Source organism: Patella vulgata, chromosome 4, assembly GCF_932274485.2.
Source record: "Patella vulgata chromosome 4, xgPatVulg1.2, whole genome shotgun sequence".
NCBI classification, from domain to species: domain Eukaryota; kingdom Metazoa; phylum Mollusca; class Gastropoda; family Patellidae; genus Patella; species Patella vulgata.
Genome location: NC_065882.2, coordinates 85321166 through 85346001, shown reverse-complemented (window position 1 = coordinate 85346001; position 24836 = coordinate 85321166). Strand labels below are relative to the sequence as shown.

Below are 24836 nucleotides of genomic sequence, written 5' to 3'. Positions count from 1 at the left end.
AACTTTCGTAACTAAATTTAAATTGTTTAATAGTTTGTGCGTCCCAACTTGATCATCAATTACTAGACTCAATAAACAAATCTCTTAAAATGCCCTTTAAACTCTTAATCTCAACTAACCAACCTCCCCTGACTGACAACCTTATTCCTTACCCTCAATTACTAGCCTCTTACCCTGCCCTCAATTAACCAACCTCTAGCCCTACCCTCAATTAACCATTCTCTAGCCCTACCCTCAATTAACCAACCTCTAGCCCTCCCCTCAATTAACTGACCTCTAGCCCCCCCCTCAATTAACCATTCTCTAGCCCTACCCTCAATTAACCAACCTCTAGCCCTCCCCTCAATTAACCATTCTCTAGCCCTACCCTCAATTAACCAACCTCTAGCCCTCCCCTCAATTAACTAATCTCTAGCCCTGCCATCAATTAACTGACCTCTAGCCCTCCCCTCAATTAACCAACCTCTAGCCCTACCCTCAATTAACTAATCTCTAGGCCTACCCTCAATTAACCAACCTCTAGCCCTACCCTCAATTAACTGACCTCTAGCCCTCCCCTCAATTAACTGACCTCTAGCCCTCCCCTCAATTAACTGACCTCTAGCCCTCCCCTCAATTAACTAATCTCTAGCCCTGCCATCAATTAACTGACCCTGTTGTAGGAACATAACAATGAATACTGTGGTATTATTTTTAAAGCTGAAGATAGTCCAAAAAAATTTCATTTGAATCCACATTACAATCACATGATAATGGACGATAAGAATATAACCAGCTGCACAAAATGTGGTTTACAATGTCATAAAGTTTGTCCACATTTATTTTTTTAGAAACAACTCACTGCAGACAGGTTTCGGGTTTCTTACATTGTCAGAAATATCTCACACAATGTTATAAAATCTGTTGACATTTCTTGTTTTAAAACATGTTCCAGCTTTCTTACATCTTCAGAAATACCTCACAGCCATTTTCTCCTGGAATAAAATCTTCAATCTGGCCTCGTATCTTGGGTAGATCGTTGATATGGATAGAATCTGAAAACATTTACCAAAATGTTTTTTGCTAGGTAAAATTGAAGAATATGTCTAAATTAAAGATAGGTTGCCAGGCAACGAAACATATGCCCACAGCAGCTAAATCGTCCGGGCAGTCAACAAGAGTTGTCGCATATTTTTACTTTTTTCGGTAATCAAACATTTATAATACACTAAAATCTGATTAAGAGCAACAACTCAGAAAACCATTAGAATTTGTTTGGTTTTTATAAAGTTCTGCCCCATGCTAACGTTTTGTAAACAAAACTTTTAATACTGTATCATGGATTTAGCTGTTCCAAGTCATAAAAATTCATTGAAAATCAATATACTTGTTCGTCTCAAGATCCTAAACTCTGTGTATCAATCTGAAGTCAATCGGATAGTAACTTTGGCCTCTACAGCGTCCACAAGATTTTTCAAAGTGATCAAACAAGGGCCATAACTTTGGCAGTAATTATCAGAAATTGCTGAAAATCAATAGGATTCTTCGTCTGATGACCTTAAGCACTGTGTATCAATTTAAAATCAATAGGATATAATAACTTTGGCCTCTAGAGAGTCCACAAGATTTTTTTGAAGTGATCAAGAGCCATAACTCTGGCAGTAATTATCAGAAATTGCTGAAAATCAATAGGCTTCTTCGTCTCATGACCTTAAACACTGTGTAAAAATTTAAAGTCAATCGGATATTGACTTTCGCCTATAGAGTGTCCACAAGCAATTGTGGACGCCGGACCGACGGACGGGGGCGACGACAATATACGACCACATTTCAATGTGGGCCTATAAAAAGGAACTAGTGAAATGCAATATGGTTTAACATTCTACTGGTCTGCTCCGACTGGGCTAATGAAGACGGGCTTATGCTATATAGTGTGCTATGAGGGAAATTTGCCCCAGCAGCTACACTACGACCTATTTTTACTTGTAATATCAAACTGTCTGGGTGCGTTTATAGTGCTGTATACATGGGCATCTTGGTTTTTCATCCCATCCAAACAACTAGTCGATATTCATATTGTGTAAATCGACTGATCCTTTTTAGTGTAAGAGAGAGAACAAACTATCCACTCGACACAAACTAGGTCATTTAGGTACTAACAGATTTTATTAATTCGCTTGTGCGTAGAGGGTCTTTAGCAGTGGGAGGCAACCCTACTCCATGTCACATACAATGACAGGCCTTGTGATCTAAAGTGCACATTTTAAACCAATCAGTCACTCAATGCCCCTTTTAAGTGTAAATATATATATTTATATATATATATATATATATATATATATCCAAAAATATTAGCACAACCACAATGCTGCACTACTCTGTTTCATGGTAAACAATGAAAAGATAAAAGGTATGCCGACACAAACTGATTTCAAGTTATATGAAGTTATACTAACCAGTGTCCATTCCTGTAGAACATTTTGATTGAACTGGTGACGAGTTCTCAACAGAGGTAGTTACACCAGCGTCTATTACCCTAGAACATCTTGATTTACCTGGTGAAGAGTTCTCAACAGCGGTAGTTGTACCTGTTTCTATTACTCTAGAACATTTTGATTTAACGGGTGAAGAGTTATCTGCTCCTAATACACCATCGTCTATTACTCTAGGACATCTTGATTTAACTGGTGAAGAGTTATCTCCTCCTAATACACCAGCGTCTATTATTCTAGGACATCTTGATTTAACTGGTGAAGAGTTATCTCCTCCTAATACACCATCTGTCTTTCTCTTTCCTGTATTCACCTGCTCAACAAATAAAATCAAATGGGATTTAATATCCTACTGTTCTGTTCCGACTGGGCAAACGAAGATGTAATTACGCCATTACATTGTTCTATGAGAGAAATTTTGTCCAGACATGGGATCTTTTCCATACGCCCCAATGGGTAGCCTAAATAGGGACCTTGGTTTTCTGTCCAATCCAAACGACTAGACAATGTCCTTGCTGGTCCCACACCACCGACAAGAGAAAACAGTGCACGAAAACCCACAGAAAATTTCTCAAAAATTACCAGAAATCACCTTCATACGAAACTTTACATTACCAAAATATCCACGCTACTCAGATTCTATTACATTAAAAAAAGAAATCGATCCCAGAAAAAGATTTTACTCGACATTTATAGGTGGACCTGGCTCGTTTGTATCGCCTGAAGAGGCTGCCGAAGGTCATAAAATTTTTAATTCATCATATCTTTATCAACACCAAATGATATTAAACTATTTGGTCTGATATTACTTTACAGATTCAACTAATATATGAAATGGAGTTTAACATCCTACTGTTCTGCTCCGACAGGGCTAATACAGACGGGCATACGCCACACAGTTTGCTTTGACGGAAATTTTACCTGGACCTCAGCGCGAAAGCCTACTCTTATATCAAATCAAACTGCAAAGGGATCTTTTTCATGCACACCAATATGATGTCTGAGAAAGGCCTTAATAATAGGAATCATTTCTTGTATTATGTTCAATTAATAGGTAAACTCAACATATTTTATTTTTATTACCTGAACTGACTGTATACTTCCCTTGTCTTTCTCCCAGATAAATTCTACCTGGTTTCTAATTACTGAAAAAACAAATCACATAGCAGCTATAATTTCATACAAACTTTTCATCATCTTATTTAACAGATAAATACATGCACATAACTGAAGATTGTTGATTCTCGGTTGCTGGATGGACGGAAGACAGAGAAGGCATGGTCCCAATGCTTCAAACCAAATATTAAACAAACTTTCACAAAGAAATTGTCATGTTCAACGTGGGAATCAAAAACACACCACCTGACTCAATGACAGACCTTAAGCTCTAATACGCACACAACATTAGACTATTTGGCTTCCGAACCACAGAATTCTACGAGTCTTTGACTCAAAATTAAACACTTTGATTCACTAAAATATATCAACGAAGCCAACAGTAAGGCTGATATCCCCCGCGGAAGTCCCAAAATAAATAGATGGCACATACTAATTAATTGAACATTTATCTTTTTGAAAAGTATCGAGCAATCAGACTGATCATTTATACTTAGTCTAAGCAGAAAAAATTCATGATCAAACGCAGTACCTGGTAGTGAAACTATACACTATGATTATTGAACACATACACCAAGTTCAAACATTTTATCTCAATTAAAAGCAAAGTTGTTATGTTCGAAAACTAGGTCATTTCGGGACTAACATATGGTTTAAATTTTATTTCAATAATTCGCTTCCGCATAGGGGTCTTTAGCAGTGGGAGGAAACCGGAGGACCCGGAGAAAACCCACGAAGTTGGACAGGAGACCCTACTCCTTGTCACGTACAACCGGGGAATCGCATCCACGCCAGTTGACTCAATGACAGACCTTATGATACAGTGCGCACGCGCTAACCATTAGGCCATCAAACCCACCTTCGTGGAAAATGATTGTAATCTAACATTGTCAAGAAATTCACCTAATCAACACCTAGACCAGGTTAGAACATTCTACCTCAATTAGAAGAAAAGTTATTGTGTCCCAAAAAAAGGGTGACACACAGATCAATGGACAGTCAGGCCCATTTTAATAGTCCCCAGCTTTCTTCGAAAGGCACACCAACACCCACACACACAGATAGGCAGGCCCAATTTAACAGTTCCCTGCTTTCTTTGAAAGGCGGAGGACAATAAAATAAATTATTTTACTTACAATTCTGTATTTCTAAGGGAGGTAAGAAATATTTTCCTAAAACAACTTTTTTTCTGTCCCCTGATTTAATACAATCGTTGATATACTGAACATGAAAGATGGTTAAATGTTCATTTAAATAAGCTTCACTTTCATACAACCTAAAATACAGAAATATAAAACATTACATTCACTGTAATGTCTGCAGAATAAAATATAAAGGGCTTTAACGATTTACTTTGCTGAAACCAAAAAATGAAATGAAATGGGGTATAACATTCTACTGTTCTGCTACGGCTGGGTTAATGAACACAGGCATACGCCATACAGTGTGCTATGAGGGAAATTTTGCACAACAACACATACACAGGGCCTCGGTTTTATATACCATCCGAACAACTAGACAGCTGTTGTTGTGAGACCCTCCGTCTTGCACCACTGACAAGGGGAAACCAAGCCGGAAAAGCCTAATGAAATTTCTCAGCCAATGCAGGGATCGAACACACGACTTCCAGACTACCGAGCCAGCGTCTTACCCACTTGCTGAAACCAACCAGGCTAATGAGGATGGACATAAGCAATGTATACTGCAAGGACGGAAATTGTACTGACATAGTCACACTACAGCCTACTCTTATTTCGAATTCAAATGTCAAAGTGCACACAGGATCTTAAGAGAGAGAGAGACAGATAGGGTTTAACGTCCACTCGACACAAACTAGGTCATTTCGGGACTAACATATGGTTCAATTTTATTTCCATAATTCGCTTGCGCGTAGGGATCTTTAGCTGTGGGAGGAAACCGGAGGACCCGGAGGAAACCCACGAGGTTGGACAGGCGACCCTACTCCTTGTCACGTACAACCGGGGATTCGAAACCACGCCAGTTGACTCAATGACAGACTTTATGATACAGCGCGCGCACGCTAACCATTCAGCCATCCAACCCCCCCACACAGGATCTTAAGTGTTTCACACCACTGACAAGGGGGAATCTACAACAGAATATCCTGAGCAACTCTATCAGAGAACTTTTGAATTAGGGAGACAGTTCCTGACTAATCGAGCCACAGCCATAAAAATGATCTTTCAAATTGAAATATATAAAGTTCATTAAAAAGTACAATAGAATACAAAAGTAGAAGTGGTATCAGGTTTTCTTGCAAGACAGAGAGAGAGGGGCCACTCAACACAAACTAGGTCATTTCAGGACTAACATATGGTTCAATTCTATTTCAATAATTCGCTTGCGCGTAGGCGTCTTTAGTAGTGGAAGGAAACCGGAGGACCCGGAGAAAACCCACGAGGTTGGACGAGAGAGAGATAGATAGAGAGAGGCCCACTCCACACAAATTAGGTCATTTCAGGACTAACATATGGTTCAATTCTATTTCAATAATTCGATTGCGCATAGGGGTCTTTAGTAGTGGAAGGAAACCAGAGGACCCAAAGAAAACACACGAGGTTGGATAGGCGACGCTACTCCTTGTAAGAGAGAGAGAGAGAGAGAGAGAGAGAGAAATGGGGTTTAACGTCCACTCGACACAAACTAGGTCATTTTGGGACTAACATATGGTTCAATTTTATTTCAATAATTAGTTTGAGCGTATGGGTCTTTAGCAGTGGGAGGAAACCGCAGGACCCGGGGAAAACCTACGAGGTTGGACAGGCACCCCTACTCCTTGTCACGTACAACCGGGGATTTGAAACCACGCCAGTTGACTCAATGACAGACCTTATGATACAGCGTGCATGCGCTAACCAATAATCATTGGCCATCCATCCCCCTACAAGAATAAGAAAATGAAATGAAATGGGGTTTAACATCCTACTGTTCTGCTCCTATGCTGGGCTAATGAAGACGGGTATACGCCATACAGTGTGCTATGAGGGAAATTTTGCCCGGGCAGGGGCACTATCCCCTACTCTTATATCGAATTCCAACTGCCAAGGGATCTTTTACGTGCATTCTAATGTACACACGGGACCTCGGTTTTTCGTCTCATCCGAAGGACTAGACAGCTGTCCTTGTCAGGCCCTCCGTCCTGCATCTCTGACAAGGGGCAAGAATAAGAATAACCTGTCTTGTGTTACCTTTTTGTGTCCTGTATTTCAGAATTTTGGCTGAATAAAAACTGTGCCTCATCAACATCACGCACAACACCATGATTATTCTCTATAAAAATAAAATAGTCACTAGTTGGTTAATCCATAAAGTTGTGTTATTATGATTCTAAATGTCATTTAAGGCAGGACACTACCTTATAAAACACTCTGTATAGATTGATCTGTCAAATTTCACCCATATCAGGTCTTAGAAAATCAAATTCTCAAAATCTATGAGAGATAATGGTCTCTTCTTTGGAATACGATTAGTGCTATAGCTACTGTGTGCAATAAGGTGATTTTCAAAGTGTTTGTTATACATTTGGACATTTTATTGTACAAAATCTTTTTAGTGGTGTGTTCGGCCACACCCACTTGTTTTATGTGGGATGCATAATGTTCTTTATTAACATTCAAATAGTAAAATTTATGCCTTATTGCACTCTTTAATGCCTATATATGTTATTCCAAATCAAAAAAATTGGTTTCAATAAAATTGTTGAAGATTTTGATTTCCTAACATAGCCACCGTGAATATATAAAAAAATCCAATATGGCCACCATTTTCATGGCAACAAATAAACATTTTGCGCTCAAATTATCAAATCTGATTTGGGACATCATATACTAATATTACACTAAATGGCAAGTTTCTATTATCAATGTAAAATTCTTAGGTAGTGTCCTGCCTTAAGGAACTTACCACAAATTTGCTTTATATGTGTAAATCTATGCCAATGTTGTTTTTATTTTTTACAGCAAACCAATCTACCCCAAAGTTATTTTTTTGTACATTATAAGAGAGAGAAAATGGGGTTTAACATCCACTTGATACAAACTAGATCATTTCGGGACTAACATATGGTTCAATTTTATTTCAATTATTCGCTTGCATGTAGGGGTCTTTAGCAGTGGGAGGAAACCGGAAGACCAGAGAAAACCCACCATGTTGGACAGGTGACCCTATTCCTTGTCACGTACAACCGAAACCACACCAGCTGATTCAATGACAGACTTTATGATACAATGCATATGCGCTGACCATTCGGCCACCCCCTCCCTACCCCCGGTACATTGTAAAAGCCTATCACAATGTTGTTGCTGTTTAAAGATAAACCTACCCCAATGTTGTTCCTGTTTTAAGATAAACCTACCCCAATGTTGTTGCTGTTTAAAGATAAACCTACCCCAATGTTGTTTAATAGACTCATCAACACTAGATGAAAACCAAGCTGTCAAACCATCAAACATTTTCTCCCTTTTCTTCTTTCAACATCATCAATTATAGCAGTACTTCATCAACTCTTGTGTTTTCATTCATCAAGGTCCAGGACAGACCACTTGATAAATTATGGAAAATAGTTTTTAACTTTAGTCTGAAATCAAAAAAAGCCATTTGTAAGGATTAACGAAGTATACAAACTTTAGACACTCATATAGCTATTAGAATGAATATTGTGTCAGGCCATACAACTCTGAATCAAACTACACTAGGCTTCTTATAACGTGCACGCCAATGTATACGCATGACCTCGGTTTTTCGTACCACACGCTAACCATTCAGCCATCCAACCCCCTCATACCAGTTGAGTCCACATACAAAGTCTTGAAGTATTTCCAGTTCTTTGATTTGCAATGTAGTATTAGTAGTTGACGTGGATGTCACAAGCATCGTGCTTGGCGCGGCACTTCGTACTGTGCGGTGCTTGAGCAAAGCTCTTTTCCAGTGACACACGAGCATGACTAAAATCAACACGCACAGACTGTTGATTATAAAAAAATTCAGACCTAAACCGCATACACAGGGCAAAACTGGCAATGTGCATGCCAACTTACCAATTTTCACCCAATCGAGATTACGCGTCTCATAGAAATATTTCTATGATGCGCCTAATCAGTGACGTCACATATTTTTGACGTCAATGAAAATAATTCTCACACTTTTTAGTTCATTTTTTTAAAACAAAATTAATCATACAATTTACTTTTAGATTTTAGGCTAATTCTTACACTTTTAGTTCTTTTTTTTCTTAACACAAAATTAATCATACAATTTAGGCCAGATCTAACTTAAAATCAATTTGGAAAAATGCTTGATTTAATATAGAGCGAACCTCTAAAGCAGCGCGCGATGCGGCGGTGCTTGAGCAAAGCTCTTTTCCTGTAACACACAGGATTGTTACTAAATCTGCCCCACAGACTGTTGATTAAAAAAAAATTCTGACCGGAACCGGATACACTGGGTAAAAATAGCAATGCGCATGCCCAAGCGAGATTACGCGACCCATAGAAATATTTTTATGACGCGTTTAATCAACGACGTCATATATTTCTGACGTCAATTAAAATAATTCTCACACTTTTTTGTTGTTTTTTTTTATTTTTATTTTTTTAACAAAATTAATCATACAATTTAATTTTGATCTAAATTAAATTCAATTCGGAAAACTTAATTATGAATGAAGGTTTTATATTTAACAATCACACCAGCTTAGCTCTACTCGGGCAAGTTATTTCTCCCAGGTTCCACTGCACTGGCAAGATACTAGATCTTTGTACGATCTGGAAAATACCTTTCCGTGTATACCCACAATTCTAACCCTAACCCTTCAGAATAGTTTTACCCACAATCCACCGTTTTTACAATTTCAATTTGTACGTTTGACATGTAATTTGTAAACCTAACCCTAGAGAAAGATATTTTCCAGATCGTACAAAGATCTAGTACAGTCCACTGTTGAGTGACTGACTCGCTGACATGACATGATGACATGTGCTGTTTTTGTTTTAGTTTCGTTTGGTTCCGCGAAAAACTTAGGGCTTGAAAGTTTGTTGCTTCTTTTATCTTAGCTATATCATTTTCTTTTTACGACAACTGCACCCCACTTAGAGTGGGATAGCAACACAATGTGAAAAGTTTGCAATCTTTTCTTAGAAAAGCTATAAATCAAAAAACCCTTTGACGTCTGATGAATCATGTCAAATCCGCCGCCATTGCTAAAAGTAGAGGGCGCTACAAATCGCGTGGCTTCTAATAAAAACAAAAACAAAAATAGGGCCTAATTCCAAGCCTGTACAGGAATTAATTTCCTTGGCCTTAAAAAATGTTTAGCCTATAACAAACTTTTATTTTGTCTCATTTTGGACACGATGCAAACAGTCAAGTGCAGATTCTCCGGGGTCAGTTTGACCATGGATCTGGACGGCGCACAAGTGGCTAGACGAATCGCTCGAAGTGCCATCTGGATGTAGACTAACTTCCGGTAATCTGACCCACTTTTAGGAAAATAATGGATGGAAAACGCAGAGAAGGTGGCCTACCTCCCGGCTGGAGAAGGGAGGAGGTTGTACGAAAATCTGGCTTATCAGCCGGCAAAACAGATGTTTATTATTATAGGTAAAAACCTGTTAGATGAAGAAAATAGCGTAGATCTACATTCCTACTGAATTTATTATGAGATTTTCAGGAACTATTTCCTGACTCTTTCATTCTCAATCCTCCTCCTGTTCTATTCTTTTGTTTACATTACAATACTAATATTAGGCTGGTGCAAATTGGTTGAAGAAATGAAAAATGATTATTTAATAGCTACTGTGCTATTTTCTGTACATTATAATAAAGACACGCCAACCAAATGAATTAATTTGAAGAAGGAAGTCACTGTATACTGTACAGAACTTCTCATTATTTTGTTTTATGTACATTGTAACTAATATTCTTATAGTAGTGTCTTCCAGAATGGCCTCTTCCATGCAAGTGAGAACTGGTGCTGTATTTTCAATTAAAATCTTTATTAGGCCTACTACTAGTAGGCCTATTAGAAGCGATTAAAGTGAAAAAAAATGCACCAACTCTTCACTGGATTTTTGTCTTGCCGTTCCAGACCCCAATATATCATGTGATAATATGAACCAACCCAATTCATTACTATGCGTAGCTTATTGAGTAAGACGTTGACTCGCTAACCTGGAGGTCCCATGTTTTAATCCCTGTGTTGATTAGTTGATAAAGTTGATTAGCCGCGTTTCTCCCTTATCGAAAGAGGCTGATGAAAAGGTTTTATACGACACTTATAGGGGTGGGGAAACTATGGGGATATATTAGATTCAAAATTCTAACTTCTATTCATGTAATTTCTGACTTCTATTCATGCAATTTCTAAATTAAGACAATGTATAATCAAATTTCTTTATTTGTTCAGCGTCAATTTTAAATGAAGAAGACATTTTTCGTCTTAATAATAGAAATAAGATGAAATAGATTTAAAATTGGCACTGAACAAATAAAGAAATTGGATTATACATTGTCTTAATTTAGAAATTACATGAATAGAAAATAGAAATTAGGCGATAGCACATTAGAACTTTGAATCTAATATACCGCAATAGGAAACTAGTGCTGCATGGTTCATATTGTCTGCAGGTGATGCTGAAATAAACCACTGTCAGACTGATTCAACTTCCACGATATTATAGTTTACAAGGGAGGTTGAATGGCCGATTGGTTAGCACCTGCACGCTGTATCATAAGGCCTGTTATTGAGTCAATAGCGTCGTTTCTAATCCCTGGTTGTACGTGACAAGGAATAGGGTTGCCTGTGCAACCTCGTGGGTTTTCTCCGGGTCATCTGGTTTCCTCCCACTGCTAAATGCTAAAGATCCCTACGCACAAGCGAATTATTGAAATAAAATTAAACCATATGTTAGTCCCGAAATGACTTAGTCTGTGTCGAGTGGACGTTAAACCCCATTTTTCTCTCTCTCTCTCTCTCTAGTTTACAAGGGATTCAGAATCATTCAAATGACCATCAGTGACGTTAAAAATTCAACGTACATCGTACATGTATTAATACCAACCACTTTGATGGTTTCTAAATGAATGTCCCTTATTGTACATTAGTGTTCTTCTTTCTTCCATATTATATATCTTCATTGTACTATTAGAGAACCCACATCAAAACATTAATAAGGAGTAGGGTCGTTCATCTAACCTCGTGGGTTTTCTCTGAGTCCTCTGGTTTCCTTCCTCTGCTAAAAGACCCCAACGCGTAAACAAATTATTGAAATAAAAATTGAACGATATGTTAGTCCCGAAATGACCTAGTTTGTGTCTAGTGGACTGGAGGTTAATCTCTCTCTCTCTCCCTTTCTCTCTGTCTCTCTCTGTCCAAAAGTTGCCAGAAATAAATCTATCAAGTAACTTTTATTCCATATAATTGTGTCATGTGTTATGTATATATATATTTATGTTAATTTCTGACTTTTTTCCCAGCCCTGATGGAAAGAAGATCCGCAGTAAACCACAACTAGCAAGAGCACTAGGTGATGCAGTTGAATTAAGTGCTTTCGATTTCCGTACAGGTCGTGTAAACTTTAATGCCTGTCGCAAAAGTAAGGGTCACAAGGGATCATCTTTTGACTTTGCCAGAGGTTTGTGTTGTCACAGAAACTTTCTCTTTATGTGGTTGAGGACCCATGTTTGTTTTTGCCTACAGATCACCGAGACTAGGGCTGGATAAATTACTTATATTTCAATTAATTTAATTCTAAAACTCATCCCTGTGATCAATTTTATTTCACAGTATAAATTGATTTCAATATAAATTCAATTTTGGTGTCGCTTTTTTTTAGCGCAAATTTAGCCAGTCCTAGTCATTTTAAATTATTGTGATTTTTTTTTTGTTTATTTTCACCGGTTCTAGTTAAGGGAGTTGAAACTTGTTTTTACAAAAATTTCACTAAAAAATTTGTTTCTTAAATAATAAATTATTTAAAATTCCAAATCTAAATTTTTTCCTTTCATCACTTTCACTCTGTGAAATTTCCTATGTTTTGAAAACAGGATTGGCATGGTTTAAATGCTGAAATATAGGTTCATCTGATTTCAGTATCCTTAAAATTAAGAAACAAATTTTATTTTTCACTTTTTTTTATTTCCCCCCATTTGACATCAAGAACAGGATACAAAAATCAAAAAAAAAAAAAAATAAATATCTCAATCCTCTGGCAAAAGATAAAAGTAGGTTACTAAGGCCATACATAAAGAATATTCTGGTTGTCAGCCGTCAGGTAATCCTGTGTCGATTAAAAAGTGATGCATCACATGTTTCTATTTTTAGCCGAGCCTTGGTTTCACAAAGCATTCACAGACTTCAGTTAAGAATTTACTCAACTTTTAATCACTGTTCATGAGAAATATTTTTGAAGCAGAAACTTTGTGCATTGTTTCTTATTGATGTATTTGATACATTAAAACAACAAGAGCTTTATAAAGAGCTATATTTTAGTTAAAATAAGGCAAACAATTTTCAGTAAATTCTTAACTGAAGTCCGAGAATGTTTTGTGAAACGGGCCAGGTTACAGGAAGTAGCTGTAACAAAGAAATTAAATGAATCCAGAAATGTGGCGTAGACTCATTTATCAAGAACACAACCCTGATAAATGTTATTGACCATCATAAAATGATACTGGATAATCAAACTTTTGTAATTATATAAACTAAACAATATGGTGAGATATTTTGATTGTGATGTTTATGAAAAGCCCCCCCCCCCCTTCGCGTATCAGATTGTTTGAAAACCAGAATATTATTTTGTAATGGCCTAAAATGATTTGTTGTTAAGTAGATTAGTTGTGTTTTTTTTATTTGATGTGAAACTATCCTGTCTTGGTGTGAAGCTTATCTGCATTCACCTATTTTATATCATTGGTTGGATGATTGGTGTCGGCAGTGGTCATAGATTCGTTACCACACTATAAACCAATATAGGCCTACCTACACTGTAACCCAGGTATCATTTAATCTTGTGTATTTAACATTAATTTCTTTAACATTCATTCACTCATTATCAAAATTGAGTGGTCTGCTTTAAAATGGACACGTACAAATTAGGTGATTTTGGGTGATTTTAAATGATTTTTATGATATTGAATGAATGTTGAAAGTATTATACACAAGATTACAGTGACATGAATTGCCAGGCCTGAAAATAATGATTTTTTGTTTGTTACTGACAAAATGTCAACCACTACTGATAGGGCTGTCAAAAAAAATATTGCTACATCGATATATTGCAATACGATCAACCTCGATACACTATATCGATACATTTTTGCCGTATCGATATTTTTCTACTTTTATTTTATATTCAAATGTTAACTAGACTGTTTATGACGGCTTCATAATTAGTCAGATTATTTAGGCTTTGCAGTATACAATAAGTCTGCTAAGCCAAGACCAGTTGTAAAAACAAATAATAAAGTGAAATGTGTATTCACATAATCAGTCATTTTATAGGCTTTGCAGTAAACAATAAGGGTCCAACTCCAAGACCAAAGTTGTAAAAACAATAAAACTATTCAAAATAAAACTGTGCTTTGTGATAAACCCTGACTTTATCGAAGTATGGCAATACTGCATTATATTGCAATACATTTTGTCTTTTGTCAAGTATTAATATATTGCGATACAATTTCTGGCTGAATGGTTAGCATGTGCGCGTTGTATCAAAAAGCCTGTCATTGAGTCAAGTGGCATGGTTTCGATTGCTCGCTTGTACGTGACAAGGAGAAGGGTCGCCTGTCCAACCTCATGGGTTTTCTCTGGGTCCTCCAGTTTCCTCCCACTGATATAGTTTGTGTTGAGTGGATGTTAAACCTCTCTCTATCTCTCTCTCTCTCTCTCTCTCTGGTTTGATTATTGACATTATTGCCATGAATAACAATTACTACAATTTCAGTGATGAAATAAAAGTGATTGAATGGAATTTGTTACAACTTATAATTACATGTACTGGGACATGTATATCTAATTTCGCGGCTTTTGATATTTTCTAAGTAAAGACATTTGTTGAGGTAGCCTTTATTATTTACATTAAAGAACTCTTCGCGTGTTACTATCGGGGATTAAATGGTTGAATCTTATCAAGTGACACATTGATATGGAATACAAGTTACTTCATAAACAAAAGAGAACCCTGGTCGAAACGTCACCAGAAATAAACTGGAAAAGTAACTCGTATTCCATATAATTGTATCTTGTTCAATAATCGCTAAATCAATGAATCTTATCAGGTACCTGTAAATTTACAGGATAATATTCTGTATATTTTCCTAACAGATAACATCTACATTTTTATACACTTGTATTTTCATGTGACGTATATGGTCATTGCCCCTGTCTGTCCGTCCACTATTTGTTTGTGGCCACTACAGGTCATACATTTTTTATCCGACTTTGACGGAACTTGAAATAGATTTATATATGCCAAAGATCTTGGCTTCTTTCGATATTGGCATGCATCGGACAGTAACTTCATGGATTATGGCTGCTGATTGTATGGAAAATCACGTTTTTTTGGACTGTAGACCCTCTACAGGTCACAATTTTTATCTGATTTAAGAAAAAACAACATTTAAATATATCAACGTTACACGATAATGATGGTTGAGTTCAAATTTTGGGAAAATCCAACTGAAAGTGAAACTGCCTGACAAGATGGCCTCTTCATGTATGTAAATAGTGTAAAAGTATGTAATGCCAGGGATGTGGACACTCTTGAGGTCACAATTGTTGATGAAACTTGAAATTTATGTATATTACCCAAAGATCTTGGTTCCTTTTGATATTCGCACATATTGTACCGTAACTTCCTGGATTATGACCCCTGATTGTATGAAAATTCTTTTTTTTTTCTTGGCTTGTTCTGTGTCCATCTCTTGCAAAATGTGGGCGTATCCTGCATGGCAACCACTTGTTTATAATTTTCTACTGATTTCACTTAGCGTTAATATTTACTGCATGTTAGCTTTTTTATCTTCTATTTCCTGTAATTTATTAAAGATACATTATGTAAGATTTAAATAAAGAGCTGACCATTCTTGCTATAATAACGCAAAAATAGATAATGTAAAATACAAATATTTAAAATTTCATTCAAATTACTTCATTTCGAGCCAAGTTATCACTGTTTGTAGTTTTACCAAGATGTGTGCATTGTGGTAACTAAGGCACTGGTATATTGGAGACTTAGCCTCGCTTTCCCATTTTTAGATTAAATTTTTAAATGGCGAACCATTCTAATCTAGTTAAAATCTTGAATATCCGATGCCATCGAGAGTTGATTATGGTCTTGTTTTGTTAATAAATGTCTAATTAATAGTATATATAACATTTCAGGCCTAAAGAAAGACCTGCAATAGTCAGATTTAACTCTTGCATAATGTATGTTAACGAACACCATTCACCATTTTATGCAAATGGTCCTGGTTAATTTTCCCCTAGACCCTTTCCCTTACTAGGATGAAATAATTGTTACATTTTGGTTCTAATTTCTATGATGCAGTCATTCTAAAAATTTCATTAACAACTATGTATAACCATATTTGGTTGTCTTGGATACCCAGAACTGAATAAGTGTGGTTTTATGGTCTCGAGTTTAGTCCCCGCGTTGTTGTTTCAATATATTACGCAATGTCTTAAGCTCGGGACCATTAAACAACTTAAAATACAGACACTTGCATTTGCTTTGCAATGAAATATACGTCACACGGGTCCAAAATTTCAACTAGTATAAATAATGTACGCTTGGCACATTGACTGTACCATTATTTGAAATAATGGTACGTCAGCATCAAAGGATGATGTCGCATCTGTATTTTAAATCAGAATAATGAGTATGTTTCCAGATAAAGTACTGTAATGACCCAACCATCGAGAAAAGTCATTTAGATAACCAAACAGGTAGATTGGCTAAATTATTTTAGCATCAGAATGGAAACGGGTTAAAAATAAAACATTATTATTATGACCAAGAATTTGTTTTTTTGTCACATTAGACAAAGTGATGAATATTTAGTCTGGGTGTCCAGGACTGCATGTTTTGTTACGATCTATAACCAATGAGTTTTATTTTAAGGATTACGCCACGATACCAGTTTGATTTTACCAATTCGTCAGACGGCGTCCATATTTAAACAACCAGTTACACTGATACGGAACAGACCGGAGAGTAAAACCAAATCGGAATTAAAACACGGTCCACAAGATCAACCACGACAGGTATGTCAGCTTCCATGTTCCTGAAGCAACGACTGCGAGTTTTACAACATCTGGCCATTGCTTGTTTACTTCACAATTCCCAAACTTATAGCTATGTTACCTACAGACACATGAGCAGTAGCGTCCAATCAGAGGATGTGACATCGGGACCTCCACGGAAACCTTGACATTGAATGAACCTTGTACTTTGCAACTCGATTATCACAGATGACATTTTAGCTTGAAATCGCGAGACTTGGTATTCGCGACGATCAAGGAATCTGATAGGCTCACAAGCTGGGCTTGTGCCCAATCGAAATAAGTGCCGAAATATGCAGGGTATTACGTGAAGGCGAGATCACGTCTTCTATTGAAGATGGTCAGCTTCAGGCAATAAAATACAATAATATATTGTTGGATTTGAACTAGTGTTTATGTTTTGAACTGTGGAGTTGTTTGATTGGGCATATTCGATGTGCTAATCCACGTACGACATGTCCAGTATATATAGAAATGAAATGAAATGAAATGGGGTTTAACGTCCTACTGTTCTGCTCTTATACTGGGCTAATGAAGACAGGCATATGCTATACAGTGTGCTATGAGGGAAATTTTGCCCGGGCAGCGGCACTATCGCCTACTCTTATATCGAATTCCAACTGTCAAGAGATCTTTTACGTCCATTCCGATATATACAGGGGACCTCGGTTTTTCGTCTCATCCGAAGGACTAGACAGCTGTCCTTGTCAGACCCTCCGTTCTGCACCACTGACAAGGGGAAACCTCGTCGGAAAATCGGGATGAACTTTCTCGGCCAATGCAGGGATCGAACACCCGACCTCCAGGCTAGCGAGCCAGCATCTTAACAACCAAGCCACGGTGGCTCCTCAGTATATATAGACAAAAACAGAATCCCTGGTTTCGACTGTGGAGAGAGAGAGAGAGAGAAATGGGGTTTAACGTCCACTCGACACAAACTAGGTCATTTTGGGACTAACATATGGTTTAATTTTATTTCAATAATTCGCTTGCGCGTAGGGGTCTTTAGCAGTGGGAGGAAACCGGAGGACCCGGAGGAAACCCACGAGGTTGGACAGGCGACCCTACTCCTTGTCACGTACAACCGGGGATTCGAAACCACGCCAGTCGACTCAATGACAGACTTTATGATACAGCGCGCGCACGCTAACCATTCAGCCATCCAACCCCCCCGACTGTGGAGATGATGCCCTAAAAGAAAATGTTAAGTGGGAAGTACAGGGCTATTTTCTAAGCGGACACACTAAGGGAATATATCAAGCATGTTTGATATGCGCGAATTATTCAGCCGAATGACAGTGGACACTCTAGGCTAATTTCGACGCTGATTGATTCAGCTGAACGATTCGGACAAATCCTTAGGCTAGTGTGTCAACCGCTTTAGAGCATTTGACCTTTTGTGGAGTTAACAAACTATCCTTCATGTAATGTTTAACAATATTTTATTTTTTAACAGTTATTTTGGGAAAAACGGTTACAAGGTTTAAAACCCTTCGATAATTCAGAGGAGGTTATTCAGTCGATGGATTTACCGAGAAATATGCAAGGTGAGTAGAAAGTTATTATTTGAAGACTTATAATCTCGGTGGGGAGGATGGAGGGGAGGGGGGGGCAAATGGATAACGCATCTATCATGAGGTCTGTCTCAATTGCCCAGTTGTACGTGACAAGGAGTAGGGTCGTCTGTCCAACCTCGTGGGTTTTCTCCAGGACCACCTGTTTCCTCCCACTGCTAAAGACCTCTATGCGCAAGTGAATTGATGAAATAAAATTGAACCATATGTTAGTTCCGAAATGAAATAGCTTGTGTCTTTAGTGGACATTCAATCCTCTCCCCCTCCTTCTCTCTATCTCTGTCTATCCCTCTCCCCTCCTCTGTATCTCTGTCTATCCCTCTCCCCCTCCTTCTCTCTGTCTATCCCTCTCCCCTCCTTCTCTCTATCTCTGCCTATCCCTCTCCCCCTCCTTCTCTCTGTCTATCCCTCTCCCCCTTCTCTCTATCTCTGCCTATCCCTCTCCCCCTCCTTCTCTCTGTCTATCCCTCTCCCCCTTCTCTCTATCTCTGTCTATCCCTCTCCCCTCCTTCTCTCTATCTCTGTCTATCCCTCTCCCCCTCCTTCTCTCTATCTCTGTCTATCCCTCTCCCCCTCCTTCTCTCTATCTCTGTCTATCCCTCTCCCCCTCCTTCTCTCTATCTCTGTCTATCCCTCTCCCCCTCCTTCTCTCTGTCTATCCCTCTCCCCCTCCTTCTCTCTGTCTATCCCTCTCCCCCTCCTTCTCTCTATCTCTGTCTATCCCTCTCCCCTCCTTCTCTCTATCTCTGTCTATCCCTCTCCCCCTCCTTCTCTCTGTCTATCCCTCTCCCCCTCCTTCTCTCTGTCTATCCCTCTCCCCCTCCTTCTCTCTATCTCTGTCTATCCCTCTCCCCCTCCTTCTCTCTATCTCTGTCTATCCCTCTCCCCCTCCTTCTCTCTGTCTCTGTCTATCCCTCTCCCCCTCCTTCTCTCTGTCTCTGTCTATCCCTCTCCCCCTCCTTCTCTCTGTCTATCCCTCTCCCCTCCTTCTCTCTATCTCTGTCTATCCCTCTCCCCCTCCTTCTCTCTGTCTATCCCTCTCCCCCTCCTTCTCTCTGTCTATCCCTCTCCCCCTCCTTCTCTCTATCTCTGTCTATCCCTCTCCCCCTCCTTCTCTCTATCTCTGTCTATCCCTCTCCCCCTCCTTCTCTCTATCTCTGTCTATCCCTCTCCCCCTCCTTCTCTCTGTCTATCCCTCTCCCCCTCCTTCTCTCTGTCTATCCCTCTCCCCCTCCTTCTCTCTATCTCTGTCTATCCCTCTCCCCTCCTTCTCTCTATCTCTGTCTATCCCTCTCCCCCTCCTTCTCTCTGTCTATCCCTCTCCCCCTCCTTCTCTCTGTCTATCCCTCTCCCCCTCCTTCTCTCTATCTCTGTCTATCCCTCTCCCCCTCCTTCTCTCTATCTCTGTCTATCCCTCTCCCCCTCCTTCTCTCTGTCTCTGTCTATCCCTCTCCCCCTCCTTCTCTCTGTCTCTGTCTGTCTATCCCTCTCCCCTCCTTCTCTCTGTCTATCCCTCTCCCCTCCTTCTCTCTATCTCTGCCTATCCCTCTCCCCCTCCTTCTCTCTGTCTATCCCTCTCCCCCTTCTCTCTATCTCTGCCTATCCCTCTCCCCCTCCTTCTCTCTGTCTATCCCTCTCCCCCTTCTCTCTATCTCTGTCTATCCCTCTCCCCTCCTTCTCTCTATCTCTGTCTATCCCTCTCCCCCTCCTTCTCTCTATCTCTGTCTATCCCTCTCCCCCTCCTTCTCTCTATCTCTGTCTATCCCTCTCCCCCTCCTTCTCTCTGTCTATCCCTCTCCCCCTCCTTCTCTCTGTCTATCCCTCTCCCCCTCCTTCTCTCTATCTCTGTCTATCCCTCTCCCCTCCTTCTCTCTATCTCTGTCTATCCCTCTCCCCCTCCTTCTCTCTGTCTATCCCTCTCCCCCTCCTTCTCTCTGTCTATCCCTCTCCCCCTCCTTCTCTCTATCTCTGTCTATCCCTCTCCCCCTCCTTCTCTCTATCTCTGTCTATCCCTCTCCCCCTCCTTCTCTCTGTCTCTGTCTATCCCTCTCCCCCTCCTTCTCTCTGTCTCTGTCTATCCCTCTCCCCCTCCTTCTCTCTGTCTATCCCTCTCCCCTCCTTCTCTCTATCTCTGTCTATCCCTCTCCCCCTCCTTCTCTCTGTCTATCCCTCTCCCCCTCCTTCTCTCTGTCTATCCCTCTCCCCCTCCTTCTCTCTATCTCTGTCTATCCCTCTCCCCCTCCTTCTCTCTATCTCTGTCTATCCCTCTCCCCCTCCTTCTCTCTGTCTATCCCTCTCCCCCTCCTTCTCTCTGTCTATCCCTCTCCCCCTCCTTCTCTCTATCTCTGTCTATCCCTCTCCCCCTCCTTCTCTCTGTCTATCCCTCTCCCCCTCCTTCTCTCTATCTCTGTCTATCCCTCTCCCCTCCTTCTCTCTATCTCTGTCTATCCCTCTCCCCCTCCTTCTCTCTGTCTATCCCTCTCCCCCTCCTTCTCTCTGTCTATCCCTCTCCCCTCCTTCTCTCTGTCTATCCCTCTCCCCCTCCTTATCTCTGTCTCTGTCTATCCCTCTCCCCCTCCTTCTCTCTGTCTATCCCTCTCCCCCTCCTTCTCTCTATCTCTGTCTATCCCTCTCCCCCTCCTTCTCTCTATCTCTGTCTATCCCTCTCCCCCTCCTTCTCTCTATCTCTGTCTATCCCTCTCCCCCTCCTTCTCTCTATCTCTGTCTATCCCTCTCCCCCTCCTTCTCTCTATCTCTGTCTATCCCTCTCCCCCTCCTTCTCTCTGTCTATCCCTCTCCCCCTCCTTCTCTCTATCTCTGTCTATCCCTCTCCCCTCCTTCTCTCTGTCTATCCCTCTCCCCTCCTTCTCTCTATGTCTGTCTATCCCTCTCCCCCTCCTTCTCTCTATCCATCCCTCTCCCCCTCCTTCTCTCTGCTTCTCCCTCTCCCCTCCTTCTCTGTATCTCTGTCTATCCCTCTCCCCTCCTTCTCTGTATCTCTGTCTATCCCTCTCCCCCTCCTTCTCTCTGTCTATCCCTCTCCCCTCCTTCTCTCTATCTCTGCCTATCCCTCTCCCCCTCCTTCTCTCTGTCTATCCCTCTCCCCCTTCTCTCTATCTCTGCCTATCCCTCTCCCCCTCCTTCTCTCTGTCTATCCCTCTCCCCCTTCTCTCTATCTCTGTCTATCCCTCTCCCCTCCTTCTCTCTATCTCTGTCTATCCCTCTCCCCCTCCTTCTCTCTATCTCTGTCTATCCCTCTCCCCCTCCTTCTCTCTGTCTCTGTCTATCCCTCTCCCCCTCCTTCTCTCTGTCTATCCCTCTCCCCCTCCTTCTCTCTGTCTATCCCTCTCCCCCTCCTTCTCTCTATCTCTGTCTATCCCTCTCCCCTCCTTCTCTCTATCTCTGTCTATCCCTCTCCCCCTCCTTCTCTCTGTCTATCCCTCTCCCCCTCCTTCTCTCTGTCTATCCCTCTCCCCCTCCTTCTCTCTATCTCTGTCTATCCCTCTCCCCCTCCTTCTCTCTATCTCTGTCTATCCCTCTCCCCCTCCTTCTCTCTGTCTCTGTCTATCCCTCTCCCCCTCCTTCTCTCTGTCTCTGTCTGTCTATCCCTCTCCCCTCCTTCTCTCTGTCTATCCCTCTCCCCTCCTTCTCTCTATCTCTGTCTATCCCTCTCCCCCTCCTTCTCTCTGTCTATCCCTCTCCCCCTCCTTCTCTCTGTCTATCCCTCTCCCCCTCCTTCTCTCTATCTCTGTCTATCCCTCTCCCCCTCCTTCTCTCTATCTCTGTCTATCCCTCTCCCCCTCCTTCTCTCTGTCTATCCCTCTCCCCCTCCTTCTCTCTGTCTATCCCTCTCCCCCTCCTTCTCTCTATCTCTGTCTATCCCTCTCCCCCTCCTTCTCTCTGTCTATCCCTCTCCCCCTCCTTCTCTCTATCTCTGTCTATCCCTCTCCCCTCCTTCTCTCTATCTCTGTCTATCCCTCTCCCCCTCCTTCTCTCTGTCTATCCCTCTCCCCCTCCTTCTCTCTGTCTATCCCTCTCCCCTCCTTCTCTCTGTCTATCCCTCTCCCCCTCCTTATCTCTGTCTCTGTCTATCCCTCTCCCCCTCCTTCTCTCTGTCTATCCCTCTCCCCCTCCTTCTCTCTATCTCTGTCTATCCCTCTCCCCCTCCTTCTCTCTATCTCTGTCTATCCCTCTCCCCCTCCTTCTCTCTATCTCTGTCTATCCCTCTCCCCCTCCTTCTCTCTATCTCTGTCTATCCCTCTCCCCCTCCTTCTCTCTGTCTATCCCTCTCCCCCTCCTTCTCTCTATCTCTGTCTATCCCTCTCCCCTCCTTCTCTCTGTCTATCCCTCTCCCCTCCTTCTCTCTATGTCTGTCTATCCCTCTCCCCCTCCTTCTCTCTATCCATCCCTCTCCCCCTCCTTCTCTCTGCTTCTCCCTCTCCTCTGAATGTCATTTGTATTTGTCATACAATATCTAATTGTCCTGTCGAATATTGTCAGATCTCGTCCTGTCATGACACCAATGCTTCACATGGAATCGGAAAAAAAAAGCTGTTAAAAACTGTAGCAATTATATCATGTTAACCAGCCAATTGTTGATGGACAGGTTTGACAGCGTTTGACGACATTATACAGCCAACAGCCAACTCGCTGATTCTATTTTTAAATTTTCAGGTGTTGGGCCTAACCTGAGCACAGAGAATATATTACAGAGTATATCAGCCGCTCTTCATTTGGGTACATTACCTGTTACCGGTCAGTTGGCCAGTAAAGGTTCCATATTAAAAAATCCTGGTGTTAATATCGACGCCAACCAGCCCCTGATACAACAGATGTTGATCAGCGACGAGGACATCAGACGACAAGAAATGAATGTTCGTCAAGCACGACGAAATCTCCAAGAGGCCATGTTGAAAGCATGAAAAGATCTGTTCTTTATTGATTAGCTGATATGATCGGTTTCATACAAAGTTAAACATGAACATTTTTTTTTCACATAGGAAATTTAAAAAAAAAAATTTCATGCTGTAAATTGTAGATGTGGTTTTGATCTACGGCTTGGTTTTAGACACAAGCATGCAAAGAACCGTTAATCATCTAAAACAATTATTTTTTCTATTTAATTAAGTAAGTTATTCAGGATTTTACGTGATAGTGATTCAGGATTTTAATACCACTTACTTCAGCGTAAAAGGGAGTTATGTCAGACTAATTAATCAGGGAGGTCCCTCAAAATTTTCCGCATGTCAGTGGTGAAGGGCCTGGCAACGAATGATGATGGATTTGACAAAAAACCTTGGTACATCTTATTAGCAACACATTGTCCATGACAGTTGAAAATCAAAATATGAATAGATCATAGCTTCACTCTCTTTATTTTCTGTACTGAACTACTTTGATAACAATGTTTAATGTTTGAATGAAATGAATGTAAAAGTCCAATATTAATTAGATTTCTAAAGAATATGGAACTGAAGAATGGTTGCGTGTATACGTCGTTTAATATTTATATGAAATGATATGAATGTCTTCCGATAGAATTAGATACGTATTTTAGTTTCTTTTAAAAAAGTAGTTTGTTTTATTTGAGAGAAATTCCCCGACATTGTAAATTAACTCATGTAAAATATATGATTATTGAGCCAAGAATTATTCTGTTTGTTTTATTTGAGAGAAATTCCTTACATTGTATATTAACTCATTTATACTGTAAAATATAAAATTACTGGGCCAAGAATTATCCATTAAAGACCAGGAACTGTTCGCTAACTGCTACTCACCTTGTTCTTGGGGTGACGCTGTACGAAAAAGGCTAGGCTTCTTTGAAAAATTCTGGATCGATTTTGGTAAATTAGATTTATGAATTTCATCCAACAACATGGTCAGTTCCTAGTCCATAGTACACTCATACTTGTTTTTCTAGTGGAAATTCTGGGTTAAAATGCATGTCCTGATCCACCAATTGATGATAGAATCATCATATTTGTGTTTGTAGAAATTGTAATAAAATGCAGATGAAGAACCTCCTTAGTTTATTTCTTCTGATGGATCATATGTCAATAATTATATAAGTTATAATTCAATCTTTGTACATCTTTTTCATGAAATTCTTGTTTGATCCAATACAAACTTTATAAGTCTTTCATGTAAATGAAAATTCATACTTTTAACAACAACAAAATAAAACCAACACAAGGTATATATGGATATATATGTATATAACTACTTCTCTATTGTTAATAACCATTGCAACACATATAATAATGTAATATGAATGTATATAAACTGATTTATAGTCTGTCGTTTCCGGGGGGGGGTGGATGGCCGAATGGTTAGCACGTGCGTGCTGTATCATACAGCCTGCATTGAGTCAAC

At 40.0% G+C, this 24836-nt stretch overlaps 2 protein-coding genes across 4 annotated transcripts; one reads left to right on the top strand and one right to left on the bottom strand.

Annotated features, from left to right (window-relative positions):
- Positions 1–340: 340 nt before the first annotated feature.
- On the bottom strand, positions 341–9805 carry LOC126817274 (uncharacterized). Of its 2 annotated transcripts, none has more exons than XM_056100491.1 (7): positions 9765–9805; positions 7996–8184; positions 6797–6878; positions 4724–4863; positions 3555–3616; positions 2436–2784; positions 341–1034 (listed from the first exon to the last, which is right to left on the bottom strand). In XM_056100491.1, the coding sequence occupies exons 2-7, from the start codon at positions 8057–8059 to the stop codon at positions 940–942; spliced, it is 792 nt and encodes a 263-aa protein (XP_055956466.1). In that variant the 5' UTR covers positions 8060–8184; positions 9765–9805; the 3' UTR covers positions 341–939. The 2 variants fall into 2 exon arrangements, with proteins under 2 accessions (XP_055956466.1, XP_055956465.1); XM_056100490.1 differs by lacking the exon at positions 9765–9805 and adding an exon at positions 9559–9742.
- Positions 9806–10046: 241 nt separating this feature from the next.
- Positions 10047–24483, top strand: LOC126817273 (methyl-CpG-binding domain protein 3). Of its 2 annotated transcripts, none has more exons than XM_050544095.2 (5): positions 10047–10205; positions 12081–12199; positions 16727–16869; positions 18344–18434; positions 23136–24483. In XM_050544095.2, exons 1-5 carry the CDS (start codon positions 10099–10101, stop codon positions 23381–23383), a joined length of 708 nt encoding a protein of 235 aa, XP_050400052.1. In that variant the 5' UTR covers positions 10047–10098; the 3' UTR covers positions 23384–24483. The 2 variants fall into 2 exon arrangements, with proteins under 2 accessions (XP_050400052.1, XP_050400051.1); XM_050544094.2 differs by having other exon boundaries at positions 12081–12238.
- The last annotated feature ends 353 nt before the right edge of the window (positions 24484–24836 follow it).